Source organism: Nuphar pumila, chromosome 11 (assembly GCF_984573655.1).
Source record: "Nuphar pumila chromosome 11, dmNupPumi1.hap1.1, whole genome shotgun sequence".
In the NCBI taxonomy this organism is placed as follows: Eukaryota; Viridiplantae; Streptophyta; class Magnoliopsida; order Nymphaeales; family Nymphaeaceae; genus Nuphar; species Nuphar pumila.
Window position 1 is genome coordinate 21,186,713 of NC_143259.1, and position 20,516 is coordinate 21,207,228.

Here is a 20,516-nt window from a genome sequence, read left to right on the forward strand (position 1 = left end):
GAGAGGTATTCGGTTGGCAATGGAGGAGAGAGAGAGAGGCGAGAGTGGAGGGAGGCGCCATCCAACCGACCCCTTGCGAAAACTCTCAAAACCCTAAAAAGAAGTTCGTAACGGGGTCCCTCAGGTTTTTTTATGAATTTTTCAAAAAGGTGCTCTTTTAAGAAAATTTTGCTAAAAGAGGTTTTTTATAAGAAATGATTTTTATAAAAAGGCTTACTTCTAAATTTTTTTCATATTTTTCTCTTCTTTTTGAATTTTTTTTGTTCTTTTTCTTCATTTTAGTATATAAAGCTATGAAACTTAAGAAAAATAAAGGATTTAAAGGTCATTTTAGAATTTTTCATAAATATTTACAAAGAGAAGGGTTTTCTGAGAATTTTGGGCTATTTTTTGGAAAATTTCTTTAGAAAATATATTTGGATCCGGAATTTGAGGAAATATGGATTTAAAACACTGGATTCGGATCCGGAATTGAATTTGAATATATCAATATGGAATTTAATTCAGAAAATCTAAAGAATGAATGAAATTTAGCTTTGAAATTGCTTTGATTTTCTCAGAAAACGGGGTTAGGGGCAAAAGGGTCATTTTTACAAAACTTTGAAAAATTTGGGGTGTTCACATGGTTCTAGGTTTGATCCGGATAGATCGGGTTCGACCCGGGTTATGCATGGGCTGGGTCAACCCGAATCCAGATTGGATCAGGTCAGACCCGGATCTTATTTGGACCGAATAGGATCCAGATTCTATTTGAAATTAAATAGCACCCATGACCGATACAACTCTTTTTTAGACCGGTTCAGAGCCATTTTTTACTGATTCTTTTCGGGTTTTCACTGCTTTTAAGATGCAAAGACCATGTTTTTATGAATCTATGAAAATATTGGGATTTTTTCATTCAGTTATAGGGTATTATGAGCTTTTGTTCATATTTTTGTACTGGTTCAGACCCTTGGATGACCGGTTCGGGGTATTTTTAGAACGGTTTCAGCTTGAGGACCCCAGGTTTTACCCATATGAGTTTGCTTTCGTTATTTTTTGTGTTTTATATGTATTTATTGTTAAGAAAGCATTACTTATGCATATTAATGCATGTGTTTTATGTTGGTCAAGTTATGCATGATAGTTTTAAGTATGAATTATGACTAAATTCATGACAATTTGTCATCAAAATTAGTTTATCCATATAAGTGGAAGCATGAACTTGTATGTTGACGATATAAAGTATATTTTGTCATGAGTATACATGCATTAACATGTGTGCATGAGCATGCTCCATAATATAAATATATTTTCAGTAAAAGATCTTGATTGACCAATTCATGCAATCACCAAAGTGATCTGAGTTGTGTTCATTGAGAATTCTTTGGACTGTATTAAAATTCGTTGTTATTACGATTGTGTGTGACTTTACGAAACAATGATTTTATCCAAAGGTAGGTTGTTGTGTTCCAAATTCACACAGGGTGTAATAGTAGATATGTATTCTAGCCCATGAAGCATATTCATACCCAAAGATAGAGTGATGAATTGTCTCCACTTACATGATCTGCTAGTTTCACCAATTGAAGTCAATTTCTTGTGAATTGAAGACACGGAGCAACTATGAGTATTGTCATTTCCACCAAAGTGGAACGATAATGGCTCAACTATACTTGTCTCAGAAAAGGTAAATAATAAAGGGTCTCACGTTTTACCTTTCATCACAAGTCTCGTCTCAGCAATAATAAAGTTTTATCCTTTGTTCCTTGTTATATCAGGTTCTTTACTTATTGATGGCTTTAGTAACAATTTCCTTTTATACGGATCTAACTTTTCAGATTGAAAAGAAATTGTATTATTCACTTTGGGATATATGGACCTAGACTTGGGTCTTAGAACTAACAAACCTCCCGCTCTTAAAGAACAGAGCACAGGCGAACAGAAGGTTGCCTCTGAGAAGTGGGAGAGTTCAAATAGACTTAGCCTGTGGTTTTTACAATCAAGAGTGGCTAAGAATATTTGAGGCGCTATTCCTCACTGCAGGACAATGAAGGAATTTCTGGGAGCCATTGAGGCTCAGTTTGTTAGTTCTAATAAGGCTACGGCTAGTACATTGATGTCCAAGCTGGTATCTATGAAATATATCAGTGATAGTCACACCCGACAACACATTCTGAAAATGGGAAATATTGCATCTCAATTGAATGACATGAAGTTTGCCATTTTCGACTCTTTCTTGGTCCATCTAATTTTGACTTTGTTCCCTTTTGAATATGGACCCTTTAAAATCTCCTACAACACACATAACAATGAGTAGTCTTTCAATGACTTATTATCAAAGTATGTTGAAGAAGAGGAGAGACTAAAGGAAGAGAGAGTGCCTAAAGCACATATGGTCTCTCATAAGGAAAAACAGAGGTCGGGGCCAAAGAAAAGCTCCTTCAAGAAGAAGAATCAGAACAAAGCCTTTGGAGAAAGTTCAAACTCTTAAGGGAAAGCTAAATCCTAGTCAAAAGGCTCTTCTATAAAGTGTTTCTTTTGTAAGAAGAATGTGCATAAGAAGGTGGACTGCTTGAAGTATAAGAAATGACTCAAAAATAAAGGTAATAAGTCATTTGTTTGTCGTGATTGCAATTTAATTCATGTTTCATTGTATAGTTGGTGGATTAATTTTGGTGCCACTGTGCACATTGTCAACTCTTTGCAGGCATTTCTTAACAAAAGGGAACCAACAGAGCATGAAAGAAGCATCTTCTCAGGAAATAAGATGTGTTCACATGTCAAGAACGTTGAGACCTGCAGAGTAGTGTTAGAATCAGGATTCATTTTGAATCTGGTCAATACATTTTATGTTACATTCTATAGTCGAAACCTGATTTCAATTTTAAAACTTGAAACATTTGGTTTCAGTTTTAAATTTGAAAACTCTAAGCTTGTTATTATCAAAAAAAATTGTTAATGTGGCATATGTGTGTGATGGTTTGTATCAGTTAAAAATTGAATTCCAAATTCAGGAATCCCATTCTATAGTGAACATAATGATTGACTATAAACGTGGTCTAAAGGAAGATTAATCCTATTTGCTTTGGTATCGAAGGTTAGGACGCATCTCAAAAGAGAGAGTTCAAAGACTCGTGAAAGAGGGCATCCTTGGATCCCTTGATTTTACGAATATAGAGCCATGTGTTGATTGTATAAAGGCTAAGCAGTCTAATACATATAAAAAAGATGTCAAACGCAATAATGGAAAGTTGGAGATAGTGCATACAGATGTTTACGGCCCTTTTTCACCATGTTATACATGTGAAAAGTATTTTATCGCCTTTATAGATGATTACTCATGGTATATGTATCTCTACTTATTATTTAAAAAATTAGAAGTCTTTCAGGTTTTTAAGGACTTCAAGAAAGAAGTAGAGAAACAAACCGGTGAAGTTATTAAGGTTGTCAAGTCTAACAGAGGTGGTGAATAATATGATCATTTCATTGAGATGGGATAAAAGGAAGGGATATTAGCGTAATTTTTAAAAGAGGAAGCCATTGTATCTTAGTATACCATGCCTAGTAGTGCCTACCAAAATGATGTAGCTAAGAGAAGAAATTGTACGGTTAAAAAAATGATTTGAGTGTTGTTGAATCACTCAAACCATCCCTTGACCTTGTGGGGTGAAGCTCTTATTACAACAATGCATATTTTGATTAAGGTTCCTATGAAAGTTGTTCAAAAGACTCCTTACGAGTTATGAACAGGTAGAAAATCTTCTTTATCATATATGTGCATATGAGGATGTCCAACTGAAGCTAAATTGTATAACCCACATATAAAATTCTTTGATCCTAGGATAACTAGTGGATTTTTCATTGGTTATCTAGAAAGGTCAAAGGGCTTTAGGTTTTATTGTCCTTCTCATACACCATAGATAGTGGAAACTGATAAAGCAAGATTTCTGAAAAGTGATTTTGTTGGGATAGATGTGTCTCAAAATATTTATTTTAAGAAAATGCAAGATTCAGGTTTCATATTTGCTAAGGATAAAGACCCAATTTTTTCAATTATTGTCCCTTTGGATAATGTCAGGGAAAATCTTCTTAATGAACATCAGTCTCAAATAGAGCCAGTTGTTAATGAAGATATACAACAACAACAGGATACAAAATTTTATTTTGAACCACCTGTAGCACCTATATGGAGGTATACGAGGACTAGAAAATCAGCTATTCATCCAGACTATGTGGTGTATTTACAAGAGTCTAATAATTTCATAGATATTGATGGTAATCCCTTTACCTTTGCAGAAGCTATTGAAAGTGAAAGATCAACACATTGGATAAATGAAAGAAGAGCTTGACTCTATGGCAAAGAACCAAGTGTGGGATCTTGTACCTCGATCTGATGGAATTAGACCTGTTAGTTGTAAGTGGGTCTATAAGACTAAAACAGACTCTAAAGGTCATGTGAAGAGGTAAAAAGCTAGATTTGTTACAAAAGGTTTCACACATGTAGAAAGCATTTATTATAATGAGACTTTTTCTCTTGTCTCAACTAAAGAATAGTTGAGGATAATCATGGCCCTTGTAGCTCATTCTGATTTAGAGCTACATCAAATGGATGTGAAAACTGTCTTCCTAAATGGGGATCTGGAAGATGAGGTATACATGCAACAACCTCCTGGTTTCAATGTAGATGACTCGAATCATTTGGTTTGCAAGTTAAAGAAGTCAATTTATGAACCTAAACAGGCTTCCTACCAGTGTTATAAAAAGTTCAATCAGGTAACTATGAACTTTGGATTCACTGAAAATATTGTTGATTAGTGTATTTACATTAAGACTAGTGGAAGTAAGTTTATATTTTTTATTTTATATGTTGACGATATTCTTCTTGCAACTAATTATTTGAGTCTATTATATGAGACAAAAAAAATTCTTCCTTCTCATTACGATATGAAGGACATGACTGAGGCCACTTATGTCCTTGGAATCAAGATCCGTCATGACAGAACTAAGGGTATCCTTGGTCTCTCTCAGAAATCCTATATCCTTAAGGTTCTTAAAAGATATGGGATGAAGAATTGTTCTCCTGGTTCGGCACCCATAGTGAAAGGGGATAAATTGAGCTTGAAGGATTGCCCTCAAGATGATAATGAAAAGGCTGAAATTGCAACTGTCTCATATGCTTCAGCGGTTGGCAGTTTGCAGTACGCGTAGACCTGCACACAACCTGATATAGCGTTTGCAATGGGAATGCTTGGTAGATATCAGTCAAATCCAGTCATTGCGCACTGGAAGGCAGCGAAGAAAGTCATGCGCTATTTACAAGGAATGAAAGACTATATGTTGACTTACAGGAAAGTTAACCACCTATTGGTCGTTGGATACTCTGATGCAGACTTAGAAGGGTATATTGACGGTAAAAAATCCACTATTGGATACATTTCCTACTAGCGGGTGGTGTTGTCTCATAGAGAAGTGAAAATCAGTGTACAATTATTTCTCATACCATGGAGGCAAAATTTATTTCTCTATACGAGATTTCTTCTTAGGCCATTTTGATAAGAAACTTCATTATGTGTCTTGGTATTGTGGACTCTATTGAGAGACCACTAAAGATTTTTTGTGATAATGAAGCAGTTGTGTCCTTTTCAAATAACATCAAGAGTTCAACCTCATGTCGACGCATGGAGTTAAAATATTTTGTTATTAAAGAAAGGACTGAGAATCATCTGATATGTATTGATACAATTTGGATGAAGAAAATGAATATAAATCCCCTTACTAAAGGGCTAGCACCGGGATTGTATTCTCATTATGTAAAGGGAATGGGTCTTTTTTATTTCTTCTGATGTATGACAATACATTATATGTGATCACATTTATGAAAATGAATTGATTCTTTATGGCTTTGTATATTATTGATTTTGCATAAAGGATCTCTCATTTGGTTAGAGAGAATAGTAGAATAATAATATTAAAGGACCAATAGAATGGGTTAGAGACCAACCTATTCATAAAGGTAATCTTAACATGTTAAAACACAGATAATGAATTGTATTGTAGTACATGAAAATATGATATTTCATAAAAAGGTGTTCATCTCCATGACTCATATGATTCATTCTTGTGATACAGGATAGCATGTGAACCCATTCAATCGAGATAACGGTATAAACCTTGATTTATAACACTTTTAGTGTCAATGGGTCAAGTGGGAGAATGTTGGATATTTCGGGTTTCGGTCCAACCCATATGTGACCCGATTTGACACATTGAAAGTGGTGGGTTAGTGGCTAATAGTAGGCAGTTATTAGCTTTAAGTGGGTGGAGGTTAAGTGAATGTAGAGAGACCACATTCACGTAACTACCCACTGCTTCCCTTATAAAAGGGTGAGGGAGACTGTACGTATAATGAGAGCAATCAGTCCCCTAACCCCATACAGTGCTCACATTTTGGTATTTACTGGGTTCAGGGTCCTGCTCATCGCCGACCTAAGGCATGGGCTCCTCGTGGCCATCGACCGACTGAGGAGAACGTCGAGCACCCGCACATCGTTTCCATGTCATCTACAGGTGTGCATTTACATTTTGGTTCTGTTTATGCGAATACACCTACATTGGTTTATGGGACCACCATGCTTTTGTTGCGCATGTAGGTGCATTGGGAGCATTTAGTTTATGCTCGTCGATGTCGGCATATCCCTCCACACCCTGCTGTCATATTTTTTTTCATGCTGCGACAGTTAAGGTTACAGGGCAAGTAGCAGAATCGGGGTCGGCATAAATGTATGCTCGTTTTGCTAACTGATGACTTCTTTTAAATCGTTGTAATTTTGAAAAGATTTTTATACGAAAAACATGTGAAAACTAGACATCAAATAATAAAAACTGGTTCTCATTAGTGGATGAGACCGGGTCGAACTCAGGGAACGGGAATATTTTGTATTCAAGTACACAAATCTAAACTAACCTTTATTGCCGAATTATTGAAATGTAAAAATGTTCAAGAAAAGTAAAAACAACTAACTATTACAACAAATGAATACCCTTCGCAGAGGGCGTAAAGTGCAATATTTACAAACCCAATCAAATTCCTAATTCTAAACTCAAAATAACAACTTCTATTCTTGCACTTCGTGCCACGTATGTGCTTCAGCTCCATTCATGTGCTATCCTGCACAATTCAAAGGAACACGAGCAGTACAAGAGAGAAAAGTAAAAACTATACTAAACACAGTTTATGCTAATTCAATGCTAAAACATGAAAGCAATCTAATGACAAATAACTAATTAATCAATTACAACTAATACCTAATTAACAACACAGAAATTGAAAAGTTGAAACACAAAGGAAATGAATGATTTATAGAAAAACAAGGAAATGATATGTAAAATGAGATGGAAACACGAAATTACTGAATTGAAAAAGACATGAAATCAGTGTATAAAAAAAAACAAGAAAAATAAATGGAAAACAGAAAGTAAATGTAATACAAGAAAAACAGGAAATGAATGTACTAAAAAAACAGAAAAATGAAATGTAAAAATAGGAAATGAAGGAATAATGAAAAGAAAAAAAACTGTAAAATGAATGTAAAAACAAAAAAAATGAGAAGTCAAAGACTTAAAAGAACAGGAAATCAGTAATTTGAAAAAAAAAACAGTAATTCAAAGAATGAAAGAAAACAGGAAAAAAAATTGTAAACAAAACAGAAAATCTTAGAAAACAAGAACAAAAGATAAATGAATCAGGAAATATAAAACAGAAAACACAAATTGACAAAACAGAATTATAAGAAATCATGAATCAAACTAGTGCTAAAAAGAAACAAGAATTACAACAATGAAACAACAGACAATTAACAACAACAAAATCAGGAAATAAGGAAATTAAAAACAAAAATTATAATGAATGAAAACAGGAAAAATGAATTTCAGGAAATTAAAAAAAAATAGAACATTCAGGGAATGAAATACAGGAATTTAACAAAGGAACAACAGGAATTTATTGAATGCAAATCAAGGGATCGGGTGAATACAAAACAGCAATTAATGAGATGAAAAATAAAAAAAAATGCGATGAAAAACAGAAAAACATAGAATGAGAATGAGGAATTTGGAAATACATGAAATCAGAACATTAATGGCAGGAATTGATTTAAATGCAACAATAAAAAAAATCACGCTATGAACAGAAATTGCAAGAATGAGAAAGAAATAAAAACAAACAGAAAATCAAATAAAGAACAAGAAATCAAACAATGCAAAACAGGAAATTCAAAAGAGCAGAATCAGGGAATCAAATGCGTACAAGAAAAAAATGGAAATCGGATGCATAATGAAGAAATGTAATGAAATGACTAAAAAAATGTAGAGAAACAAGAAATTGTAAAAAAAATGATGGATGAAAAACAATAGAGGTGAAAATCGGGGATGAAAAGATGAAATCAAAACCTAATGCAGAATTTTCTTATGTTTTTATTTTCTTTTCTCGTTTTTATTATTTTTTTTTCGTTTTACACAGAATTAATGGAAGAAAAAGAAGAGGAAAATGAAGATCGGAGGAAGAAGAAGAAGAAGAATTGGAAGAAGAAGAAGAAGAAGATCAGGAGATTAATTGCTTACCGTGAATCACACCTGGAAGGGTTAGAAAAGAAGTTGACGGCCTCCACCACCACCGCTGTCACCGGACTGAAGCTCCACCACCACCGGCTGCTGGAGTGTCATTAGAGGAAAAGGGAGAAGGGGAAGGTAGGGAAGGGAAGCACCGGCGATGGTGGAAGAAGGTGAGAAGAGAGGGAAGAGAGGGAAAGAAGGAGGGCTTCAGCCGAATGGGGGAGGCGCCCTTTTTTTTCTTGTTTTTGGGTTTTTAAAAACATTCAAACTGGTTCACCGGTTTGTAACAATTTTTGAAAGAAATGCAAACCGGTTAAACCGGTTTGTGATATTTTTTTTTTCAGTTTTTAAAAAAAAACAAACCGTGTAAACCGGTTTGTTATTATTTGAAAATTTTCAAAAGTTAAAAAAAAAAACTTATTTATTAAAGAAACTCAAAATACAACTATTCTAACTATTTATATTGATATTTAATTTTTTTCTTCTTTTCTAAAAAAAACAAACACTTAAAAATGAATATAAAACTATTTTCTCTATATATATATTTTTTTATTTTTATTGAGAACTAAAACTAACTACTATGACTATAACAAAAACTAAAATATGCATAAAAATGTAAAATAAAACTATTTTTCATGCATTTTCTATTTTTAAATCATTTTAGCACATTTACTCGAAAACTAACATAAAATTGGGTTTTTGAAACATTATTTTATAAAATCATGCATATTTTAATGTTAATTAACCCTGAATTATATGCATGATCACTAACCTGAGTATCCCTTCGTATAAACGACTTTCGCTGGGACGAAAGGGGAAACCAGGACATGCACGCTGCCGCCATTGCCATCGGCCTTCGCCCCTACATTCACCGGCGGGTCCGCTGCTGCGGTGGCTGCCAGGCATTGTTGAGCCGCTGTTGCCCGCAGCATCGACCGACTGGTGTTGAGATCGCAACCTACACTACTACAAAGTCATCACAGATAGTGTTGATTTCTCCTGCGAAAAACCCTTCATGAGCAAGGATTTTATCAAGATGATGTGGAAGAGAACCCTCTTATTAGCCAAGGTGCTTGCTCGAGGTTACAACTTCATCTTCAGTGTCTCTCTCTGATAGAATGTGTAGATGAAGATGCAATTTTAAATTACATGCCTATTAAACATTCAACTTGCCCTTTTGGGGGAAAATGAAATGATCATGGTAGAGCCAAACATGGCACTCTCCCATTCACAAATGCTTTGTAAAACTTTGCTTCTTTTAGATTTCCTACTCATATGCTTAGAACCTGATGGTGCACCAATGTGAGCACACTAATAATATAATTTGCATACATAGTTTTCCCAGTTACATGAACAACGTAGGCTGTGAGCTTGTGATCCACTCTAGCCAGTAGCCCCACAATTTAGTAAATGATAATTGATGCAACAGTCTGATCACATCATTCAAATTAATGCTAGACCAATAACTCAGGCAACTTCCTGCTGAGAGAGAGAGAGAGTAGCTCAAGCTACAACCTCCATGTCTTGAGTTGCTTCAGTTAATAGTCAGTTGGAAGTTCTGCATATTACACAATGAACTAGCATGGATCATCCCACTTAACATTGGACCCAGTTGGTGTGAAAGTGGACCTAACTCAAGCCCTTGTAATAAATAACGCAGTTCAAACCAAGCCCCCCTCCCCTGTCAGTATTGAATTAAAACTAAAAGCTAGACATGTAGGGTTGCAAATGGGTCTGATTCAGGAAGAGGAATTTGCAAAATTAGGCTGTCACGGATCTGAACCGACCCGACCCCCCAATGTATTTTGGGTTCCGAAACCTGACCCGTTTGCATTTAAGACATGCTATTTGTCATCTTTTTATCTGCAGGATGCTGATATCTTGTGGTTCTGGAACCCCTTCCTGCGGTTCTGTCCGGAGGATGATCTGCAGATAAGCTGTGATGGATATAATGGACGACCATATGATACCTCTAATCCACTTAACACCGGCTTCTATTTCGTGCACTCGAACAACAAGACTATACAACATATGGTATGATAGCAGGAACATCTTCACATTCCTGAAAGAACAAGACGTGCTTGATATATTCAAGAGCAATGGGGTTTTTGAACACCTGGGCGTGAGATTCAGGATTCTGGACACTCTACTTTGGAGGGTTCTGCCAGAAGCAGGGACTCGAGGGAGGTGGTCACAATGCATGCAAACTGCTGTAAGAGTATAAGGGCCAACATGACAGACTTGAGAGTCCATCTTGATGGTCGGAAGACCTTCATGGCTACAAGCAATGAAAACTCTGTTGGGTCATGGCCTGAATCAAAGGCTTGTCAGGCATCAGCGAGGGGTAAAACTCATTAATGTGATCGATAATGCATATGTAACAACCTTGAAATTTGTTTATCAATGAAATTTCCATCTTGAGCCATGCACACCCTACCTGGACTTCAGCTTCAAATGTAGTATCTACAAACTGAGCTCCTATTGCCCAGCAGATGAGCTTGATCTCAAGGTGTATTTTCAAAGCATAGGCTCATCAAACACACTTTATTTTCATGGGAGCGGAAGAACTGACTCCCCAAACAGAGACCTAGCGTCCAGTAGCGTAAAACTGTGGTGTCCTCCCCTTGACCCCCAAGAAGAGCCACCATGCTTCAGCTTGCAAAAGGGAGCTACTGAAACTTAGAATAGGGAGATATCTCCCTTTGGCAAAGCCTTTGGCCAAGTAGGGGGTGGAACAAGCACACTTTTACAATACGAAATTTTCTATTACTTCTGATTCTTACACTTATACTACCGTTCTCATATGAGTTCTGATTTTGACATTTCCCTTGTTTTAAAGGGCCCGAGTCAAAATTTAGATTTAGATTCAATTCGACTACGTCAGATTTAGTTAAGATCCAAGGATTCAGATTTGCATCTAATGATCAAGCCTGTGTCCAAGCCGTTGGCACCCCTAATCCATGTCTGACCAATCTTAAGTCATTGCGGTGCAGGGTCTGATTAAAATGCTGTGAACATGGACCAAAATTTTCAGCCACCTTTTTGTTTTGCTTTGTTTTTTGGATCAGCAACCTCCTGGTTCAAGCCAAAGAATTGGAAAGACTAGGCAAGCCGAACCAACAATCCCATTCATGGGATCCGATCTCAAGTACCTTGTTTCACAATAAGCAATGATTTCTCGAACTGCCTACTGCTATAAAGATCAAGCCTTGATAGATAGATGATGTCATGTGCCAGGTGTAATGTCAACACCTTTTAACTTCTGCACAACAGGTAGCATGAAATTATGGGGACTACAAGTTTTTGGGTATCATCTGTTGAAGGAGATCCAGGGCTTGCTTAAGTGCCTCTCTGTGTGACGGTGAAATCACATGACAGCATTCCATGGGCCCCATAGCAAGAAGTGCCTTCGCATGAAAGGCATGCCCTGCAGAAACAACTGTTCTTGTGTGGGCCTGACGTTTTCCTGCAGAAAAAATGCTTCCCACAAGGGAGGTATGAACAGCTTTTCATACGATAACCCTGTATCAGTGGGAAAACATGGGGCCCACATTGACCTTGTAGCTTACATGTATGAAGAATTCATTGACTCCCACCAGACCAGACATTCATACAAAAGGTAAATTGGAAATCTAACGTCCATCATAATTAATAACCAAGAATCATAACTAGAAAACTCATCTTCCAATTTTCTTTTCTAATAGGATAAACAAAAACCATACAGTTGCCACTTTGAACTTGGGCTTCCTCGTTAAGCATCTTTCCTGCAGCCATAAATTCAATAGAAACCTTTAGTCTTAACCCTGTATATAACATCATCTGTAAGAAAATCATAAACAAGAATCATAATTTGAAAATTCATCATACAATTCGCTTCTCTGTCTATTGATTTCCAATAGAATAAAATCATACAGATGCCACTCAGAGCTTGGTGTTTCCTTGTTAACCATCTTTCCTGCAGACGCAATCCAATAGAAATCTTGAGAATTTACCTGCAAATGAGCAAAACACACACTCTAGCATGCACACACGCAAACAGACATACACACCAACACATGCACAGATGCACAATAGGCACCCGCACATGCACACACGTGCACGCATGCACACACACACAGGCACACACAAAAGAAGACCAGTTATGAAACCCTGCCAGTTTGGCAGCAGAAAGAAATTTGGATTTCTTGATACAGCAAAGAACTAAATTGGTCCCCATCCCAATGAGTCTAGAAGCAACTATCTCAACAGGATTTACACAAACAAGTTAGTTATGTTGGTGTGCATCTTAAGCTGCAGAACTAGCTATTGAATGAGTTCTAACAAGATAACCTCTGTTGCAGTGATTAGATCACAGGATTTCTTATAGTTCAACCAATAACCAGAGTCCCCACACAAAGTGAAGAGAAGCATGCACTTGTAGCAGGCCTAGGAACTCATGCATCTTATGCACGAAAACATAACCTCCATCCCAGGTTTTTATAGTTCACGGGTTCATAACCCCTAGGTAGAAGCAGGAATAGAAAACTGCTAAAGAACCACCAAGATTCCTGAAAAATGGCTTTCTCTTATACCATGATCTTATAACACATTTCCCTATCACGGCACCAGTCAGTGCTTTAAGAGGGAAAGAGCTCAACAAATGGAAACCCGGGAGGATAAGTTAATGGGTAGACCATCCCAACGTGGGGCGATCACCATCTTGGAAAAAGGATATCTGCTCCATGCAAGATCACCTTATGGCATTCATCCTCATTCAGACAGGAGCAAATTTTTGAATCGTTAATGATTTGGACCTGCTAGTGGCTTGCTTTTAAGGTGAACCAAACAGAGAAATGCTGGTGGGTCAAGTCTAAACTGCACTATTACAAGGTTAGTCCATTGTACCCACACTAATGGCAAGGGCAGTCAAGGACATCCAGATAGGTTATCTATTTGATTCTTCAACAAGATAAAATATGCAAAACACAAAGTAAAAAATATGCAAAATAGAGAGTACACTATAACATACTTTCTTTTTCTTCTGTCTCCTGCAGTGTTTCTCATGTCCACCTTCATGAGATTAAATCCTGATGGCGCAGTCAGCTGCATTGAAGAAGGTGCAGGTGGTGCTGCAGGAGCAGCTCGTGCTGGCACAGGTGGTGCAGGTAGTGCTGGAGCAGGTGGTGGGGCTGTAGGTTCAGGGAGAGATTGAGGTAATATGTGCTTCAGCCGATTGTTCCTGTAGTTCTTCCAGAGATAGAACTGTTGCCGATGAGCCAATTCCTGTGAAGCCCAAAAGAAAACATTAGCATACATTGAGCATTTCCACAATAAAACATGAGAATGTGGAATAAAACAGACAATAGAAGACTTAAAAAATACTACTAACAAAAAGGGTCCTAAGTTATTAATCATGACATGTTGCACATTAGCAAAAACATCAATAGGTGGTGAATCAATAAACTCTAGGTAGGCTACAAATAAGCAGCACAACAGGGAAGAGACTTAAGCCTTTGAAATCTTTCAAAATTCAATTTCAAGGAAGTACATTTATTATTGGAACATACAGTCATACCCTCACTCTATAAAAGCAATCAACAAATGCATCAAGAACATATGGAACATGCTCTCTCTCTCTCTCTCTCTCTCTCTCTCTCTCTCTCTCTCTCTCTCTCTCTCTCTCTGTGAATTGTAAGAAGAATAGTTTATTAGCATGAACTGTGATTGACAAACACAATGACAAGTGACCGATGTGCCCAGCTTTTCATGTCCAAGAGCACACAAATAAAAGTAGAAGCAAGTACATAGAAACCTGCTAAGTGCCCGAGCTTCCAGCCTCACAAAGACAATGGAGAAACTTGTGCAACTGTACTTCAAGTGTTAAATCTACTTCCACATGTCAGACTGGATCAGGTGCTCCAGCTGTCTGATTGGTTGGATGACGGAACCAACCCATGGGCATGTCAGTATCCATAGTGAATCCAGTTCCAAAGAGAGCATCCCTTACTGTCCTAGTGAAGCCAATGCAACCAGATCAGATTAGTTGGTGCTCCTGATCCCATCTCTATGTGTGACTGGATGACAAATTGCTGAAACACATCCACTTATCTAATGGCCAATAAGTCAAATATCACAACATTAGTTGCAACAACTTTCTAGAAGGGAATGAAGAACAACTAAGAGGAGTCAATAGAAGGTAGACAGTGAAGCATTAGGCCCAGCACATGAACTAAATAAGGACCTAAAGTAAGGATCAGATGGTTGTGTGGTTCCCTTATGGAGGGTAGAGAGAGCATGTCATATTGGAAACCATGGAAACACTGGCAAAGCGTTTCCAATTTCAGCCTTAGGTGATGGACCCATTCTACAAAATGGTCCCTTAAAGAAAGGCCACGGCTAAAGCATTGAAGAAGGTTTAACAAGAACTGTTAAATATGAATATGGGCCACAAAATGGAGTCGAGTTCAACAGATGTGGAGAATAGAACAGTAGAAGCAGAGAAAGGATCAAGGTGCCCTTGAAAATGCCATCCAAAATCCCCAAAAAAAAAGAATTCCCTGATGACTGGAACTATACCATAATGAACCGAAGAAGGCTGTTATCTAGTAAAAACTTGCTACATTTAGTGCAACTTTCTCCAAAGGCAGCAGCTGCTTTGACTAGAGGAACTTCATCATGCACAACGGATTTTACTAGCATATCATAGAACATAAACAATTGAAACTTGCATGGTTAGTAGGTAGATGCTCATGTCATCTTCAAGGAAAGGAACTGGTTTTACACTCTGCTGATTTCCCCCTATTCTCCAACCGATTTCAATTGGCTGAAAGAAGACATTGCTTTGAGTGTGGAAAATTGCCATATAGAAGCATCAGACTTAAGGGGAAAAAAGTGGTTTTTAGGATAATGGAGCTGGGGCTTCAATTTGCTTTGTAGGAATTCAGACCAAGCAGGATGATTGGAATTTCAAAGGATTTTTGGGACCATTCCCATTCTTCATGATAATCATACAAAAAAAGGTTCAAACTTGTTGACAACATTGTGTCAGGTCAGGATGTAGACCTTTCATGCATTAGCTCTTGTACCGTGAACATAAGCTCTTTCCCCACCAACAATGTAGCTCTGTGTATATTTTGCATGTTCTATTATTTATTTTTCAGGTTTGGATAACTTGCTCACAGCCTTTACTGCATATCACAATAGCATTTGCTTTTTTCTGAATTAAAAAAAATCAATTACATGCATGCAAAGAAGCTATAATTTCAAGTCTGCAAATGTAACATAAAAATCTGTTTAAAAGAAACACAGATCATGGAAAAAAACATTAACATTAAAAATTCACATTGTCACTGGGCTAACATTTCACATATTCAAGCATACTACTAGTGAAGATTAATAAAGAGGTTTGGCCTTAACCTTGTTGCCTGGATGAGCCATTGCAGTACGGAAGTTTGCATTTTGAAGAAGTTCAAGGAAAAACAAACAATGAGGATACCTGTGAAGAGTATGAGGTGAGCAGACAGAAAAATGACTTAAACTGAAAATGAAAGTTTTATGCAACTATGTGTTTGCCTATGTGCAATATACAAAGTTGACAAAAAATTCACAATGGAGAGAAAGGAAAAGTTTTAGGGCTGGCTAGATATAATTTAGCTCACATGATAAATTTAATATACTCAGGCTGTTGCCAATATTGGAGGTACTTGAGGTAACCAATAAAAGCTTCATCCTCAAAATAGCGGTTTTGAGCCAGATCTACACAAGAAAGTAGATCATAGGGTTAAAAGTTATGCCTTCAAATTCCCTGCATTTTCTGCATCATACATAATATCTGAATAGTAATTAGTATGAGAAGCTATCCTAGGACAAGCATCAACTTTTTTCCATTTTGCAGGTCATTCACTTGAAAATGCAATTGCCTAATTTACTTAATATGCAGGAGAATACAACACATATTTACCAGACAGGAATAAATGCTGATTGACTTTCGCATGAATGCATTTCACAATGACATCATAGAGCAACAGTTAATGTTCTAAACATAACAACAATGAAACCAAGTGTATGAGAAAATTTAATAGCAAGAGGCAAGGATAATGGTTGTAGAATCATCAACAATATAATCTATACTCAATATTTTTGCTGATTACTTATATGCGGTAAACAATGAAAGTGCCATAAAAGCATCTAATAATGTATACGTGTATGCAACCATGACAAAGAAAGCTATTGCATTTCTTGTCTATGTCAGAAGTCTAGCAATTTGACCTTATGTTGACTATCACGTCCCCTCTCAATTATATAGACACATATACACTCTTGTACAACATTTAATAAGATTCCAACACAAGTACATATTAAATAAGCATTCAACACCGCAAACATGGGCCTCATTATTTGCTTTTTTAAAACACTTTCTTTATATCTAAATAGGTTGTTTCTATGAGTCAGATGTGCTGCAACATGAGCGGATGCAAAGCTATGATCATTTTTAGAAAATGGTGCAAAAACCACCCACAAGCAAGATTCAAGATGAACTGCCGAGACCATCAGGAAAATCCTCAAAGGCAAGCAGATATCTATCAAATCCTTCCATGGACATTAAACTTGTATCTTTTCAAATATATATATAGATCAGGATTGCAACATTGTATCTTTTCAATTCTATATAAGCTACAAAACCCAGGACATTAAACTTGCTAAGAGTTTTCCCATCTTTTTCCCATTGTCTGAACCAAAACAAGCATCTAATAACAACAAAAATCAACGGCCCAAGTTCCTAAACAAAATTATGAGATTTCAAGTATATTATCTCTAACCACTTTATAACAAATGAGAATGTACCACCTTGTTTAACACATTCATATTATGCATCCTAACAAAAAGAGGATACAGCTTGTGATTGCGAAAACTTACAATGGATATAGGTTGGATTGGTTAGACACTGAACAAATTCGAGCTCGAGCAAAAACCGCTGACGCCCATCATCAGGATCCTTGTACACGTTCTTTGGCCTGACAAGTAACATCCACAACCAAAGCTGCAAGTATAAAGCATCAACTGCCGCCATCTCACAGAAAAAACAACAGCAATGCACAGCTGGGATGGAAATCCCCATTGAAACAACACCAAATTCCAAATCCAAATCTCAAACGCAGTTCACACCCTAGTTGGTGGTGATGGAATTGAAATCATCTTGGGTAGACCAGACCATTTTTTTCATCCAGAAACAAAAGAAGGAGAGGTTTCTACACGAATCAAATTTCGGTAATGATCCAACTTTTGCCTAACAAACACACACTCATCCTCACTTGTTACCAAGAAAAATTATTGGCTTCTTCTATCGTGTTGCCACCGATCATTGTTCGAGGAAAAGGAAAACCGGAAATTGGAAAAAAAGTGGGCTCGATAACAACACCCAATTGCGAAACCCCAAATCAATATCTCCATCAGAAGATGCTAAAAAAAAAAGACAGCGATGATCCAAATCGAACAAGCAACAAACTTACACGAACAATAAAGGAATCAAGAACCAGAAACTCACGAGGACGGGCGTTGTGCCGGATTGGCATCGCCATCTTTAGTTGAATCCATGAAATCCTTCACCTACGCATAAAAAAATGCAGAAAAAATAGGAAAATTTACGAAAAAATATAAACAAAAAAAGATTTTCACCAAAACATACAATGGCTGAGACACCACCAAACTTGAACTAAATGGAGAAACCCTAACCCTAGTCCACGAGTTGCCGTCTGAAAGCAGGAAAATGGCGGAGAGAGAGAGAGAGAGTATCGTCCGTCGCCTGCTTAAGAAATTGTAAGCACAGTTTTTTCCAAAATCAAATGTAATAAAACGTTATTTTTTAGTTATTTTCATTTGCAGATTTAAACTCAGTAAATAAAAATTAAAATACGCCACAAGATCACGTTAAAAACTCGCTAATATAACGTCGAAATGTTGGGAACTTCTCTGGTAACTTTACGCATATTTTCTCTCCCTGGAGAGCCGATCTCTACTAAAAGAAATAACGTTGAAATAACGTTAACAATTCGTTATAACATTCCCATGCGTAAACTCGGCGGATAAATGAATTTAGGTACGAAGAAATGTTGGATATGGATATAAAGGTCATTGTCGACCCGAAATCGTATCCCGTTTTGGTAGGACGCCTGTGGACCCCTGGCCGGTTATGAATTTGGTGACACTTGATCGAGTAAACATAAAGCCCATATAAGGGATGCAACAGGTCGGATTCAGGCTGGATCCTGTCAGATCCGAATCTAAATCTGAAATGCAAACAGTAGATCCAAATCTGAAAAGTAAGATTGAATCCCTATCTGAAATATAAGTGTTAATACTGGATCTGAGAAAAATAGAAGAAAAACAAGCTATTTAAATGGATCAACAAGGGTTGGTTTCCTTATCCACCGGGGATAATAGTAGACCAGATAGCGAGTGGAAGAATGGAATGAAAAAGAATTTCATTTATGCAAAAAAACGTGTTGAGATTTGGGGTGGAAGGTAGGAAATGGGTAGGGGTCGCTATAGTTATGCTAAGCAGTTTAGAGTGTCTCTTCGGTGACATTTATCTTTAGTAGCCTAAAGGCTCCCGACACGAAGCAAACTAGTGGGGGGTAAGTCAGTCATGCCTGCCTTCCCTATCAGTCAGTGAATATCTTTGGTATCTGAGGGAGCGGATTTCAAAACCAACGATGATCCTATCCTAAAAGAGATGGAAGAGTAGAAAGTGTAACGCCCCAGATTTTTATAACAAAACTTGATCAAAAATTTATGATTTTTTTTTCAGTAAAATTTTAAAAAAAACTTTAGCAGCAGAAATAAACGACAATTAGTCATCGATTTTAGAAGATGTTGGACTAGTTATAGGTGTGTGGTCAAACACTCATTGACCACCAACGTATTCAAATTATACAAACCAAAATAAGTTTATTTATTACAAACAACACTACTTGGTAAAGCAGTATTCTATAAATCTGAGTTTATAAATGAAATGTCCAACACAATCTGGAAAAACCCTAGATCTTGATGCTGCCTTGATTCGCATATCACATCGCAGGCTCAGTATTTGTATCTCCTATAAAATGGGGTTAGAACCATCGCTAGTCTGGTAAAAAAGCATTTTAATTCTAATAAGTATAAAGCTTGACAACATAAAGAGCCTCTTCAAGCCGTAGTTGAAAACAGCGTAGCTCAAGTCTTCACGACTTAGCATATAAACACAAAAAGCCTCTTCAGGGCTGCAGTTAAAATATCGTAGCTTAAGTCTCATCGACTTAGTGTATCGGTATCCCATGAATCAAAGTAAAAGATCATCAAACTTAGCTTAGCCATGTAGATACAATTTGGGTCTTTTGCTTGATTGGTTCAGCAACGTAACGACATCAATACCTTACACAAGGTAATGTATGAGTAATACTAACGTACATTTATTTATTCATTCATCATTGTACCTATAGCTAATGCATTATTTTAATAATTGTTCGTTCACCTCCTAGTACGTGAAAGAACTTAACTTCTATATCAAACAAAGTCATTTGGGGGTTTATTATATTATGTATTTTGTATACCCGAGAAACATGAGTGACTCTGTCCGTAGTGGGCCGACAATTTTAATGCCGGAAGACACCCACCAGGCTGGTTCAAATGCATCCTTCTACTGCAGTAGTGAGGTTCAATCTCTATATCTTAAGGATAACCTGGCCTCCAAATCTTCGAGTGATGGGAGGTCATATGAACTCTTTGGTCCATAACATCATATAGGTCACTCGAGGTGGTACCATCAATGTCATGTCATGGTGAGCACAAATTTTGAAAAGGTTCGACGACATAATCTTTCTTATTAGGACGTCGAGTGCCACATGGACAATTCAGTGCATTCTGCACAAAGGGAATATGTACCACAAACCCTACTCAGTTTTTCAAAG

At 36.9% G+C, this 20,516-nt stretch overlaps 1 protein-coding gene across 2 annotated transcripts; it reads right to left on the bottom strand.

The window, feature by feature from the left end:
- Window positions 1-11,827: 11,827 nt before the first annotated feature.
- On the bottom strand, window positions 11,828-18,362 carry MED31 (SOH1 family protein). Of its 2 annotated transcripts, XM_089981165.1 has the most exons (8): window positions 18,304-18,362; window positions 18,116-18,177; window positions 17,488-17,585; window positions 16,230-16,326; window positions 15,988-16,066; window positions 13,601-13,854; window positions 12,460-12,547; window positions 11,828-12,356 (listed from the first exon to the last, which is right to left on the bottom strand). In XM_089981165.1, the coding sequence occupies exons 2-7, from the start codon at window positions 18,163-18,165 to the stop codon at window positions 12,535-12,537; spliced, it is 591 nt and encodes a 196-aa protein (XP_089837291.1). In that variant the 5' UTR covers window positions 18,166-18,177; window positions 18,304-18,362; the 3' UTR covers window positions 11,828-12,356; window positions 12,460-12,534. The 2 variants fall into 2 exon arrangements, with proteins under 2 accessions (XP_089837291.1, XP_089837292.1); XM_089981166.1 differs by lacking the exon at window positions 18,304-18,362 and having other exon boundaries at window positions 17,488-17,611; window positions 18,116-18,149.
- Between the last annotated feature and the right edge of the window lie 2,154 nt (window positions 18,363-20,516).

What these genes read in the sequence shown, in the direction of transcription:
- MED31 (XM_089981165.1), bottom strand. Translation starts at nt 18,165, where the DNA reads ATGGATTCAACTAAAGATGGCGATGCCAATCCGGCACAACGCCCGTCC. An exon ending in CAATCCAACCTATATCCATT is followed by an intron (nt 16,327 to 17,487) that starts GTAAGTTTTCGC and finishes TTTCTTGTGTAG; the next exon opens with ATCTGGCTCAAAACCGCTAT. An exon ending in GAGTATATTAAATTTATCAT is followed by an intron (nt 16,067 to 16,229) that starts GTGAGCTAAATT and finishes TACTCTTCACAG; the next exon opens with GTATCCTCATTGTTTGTTTT.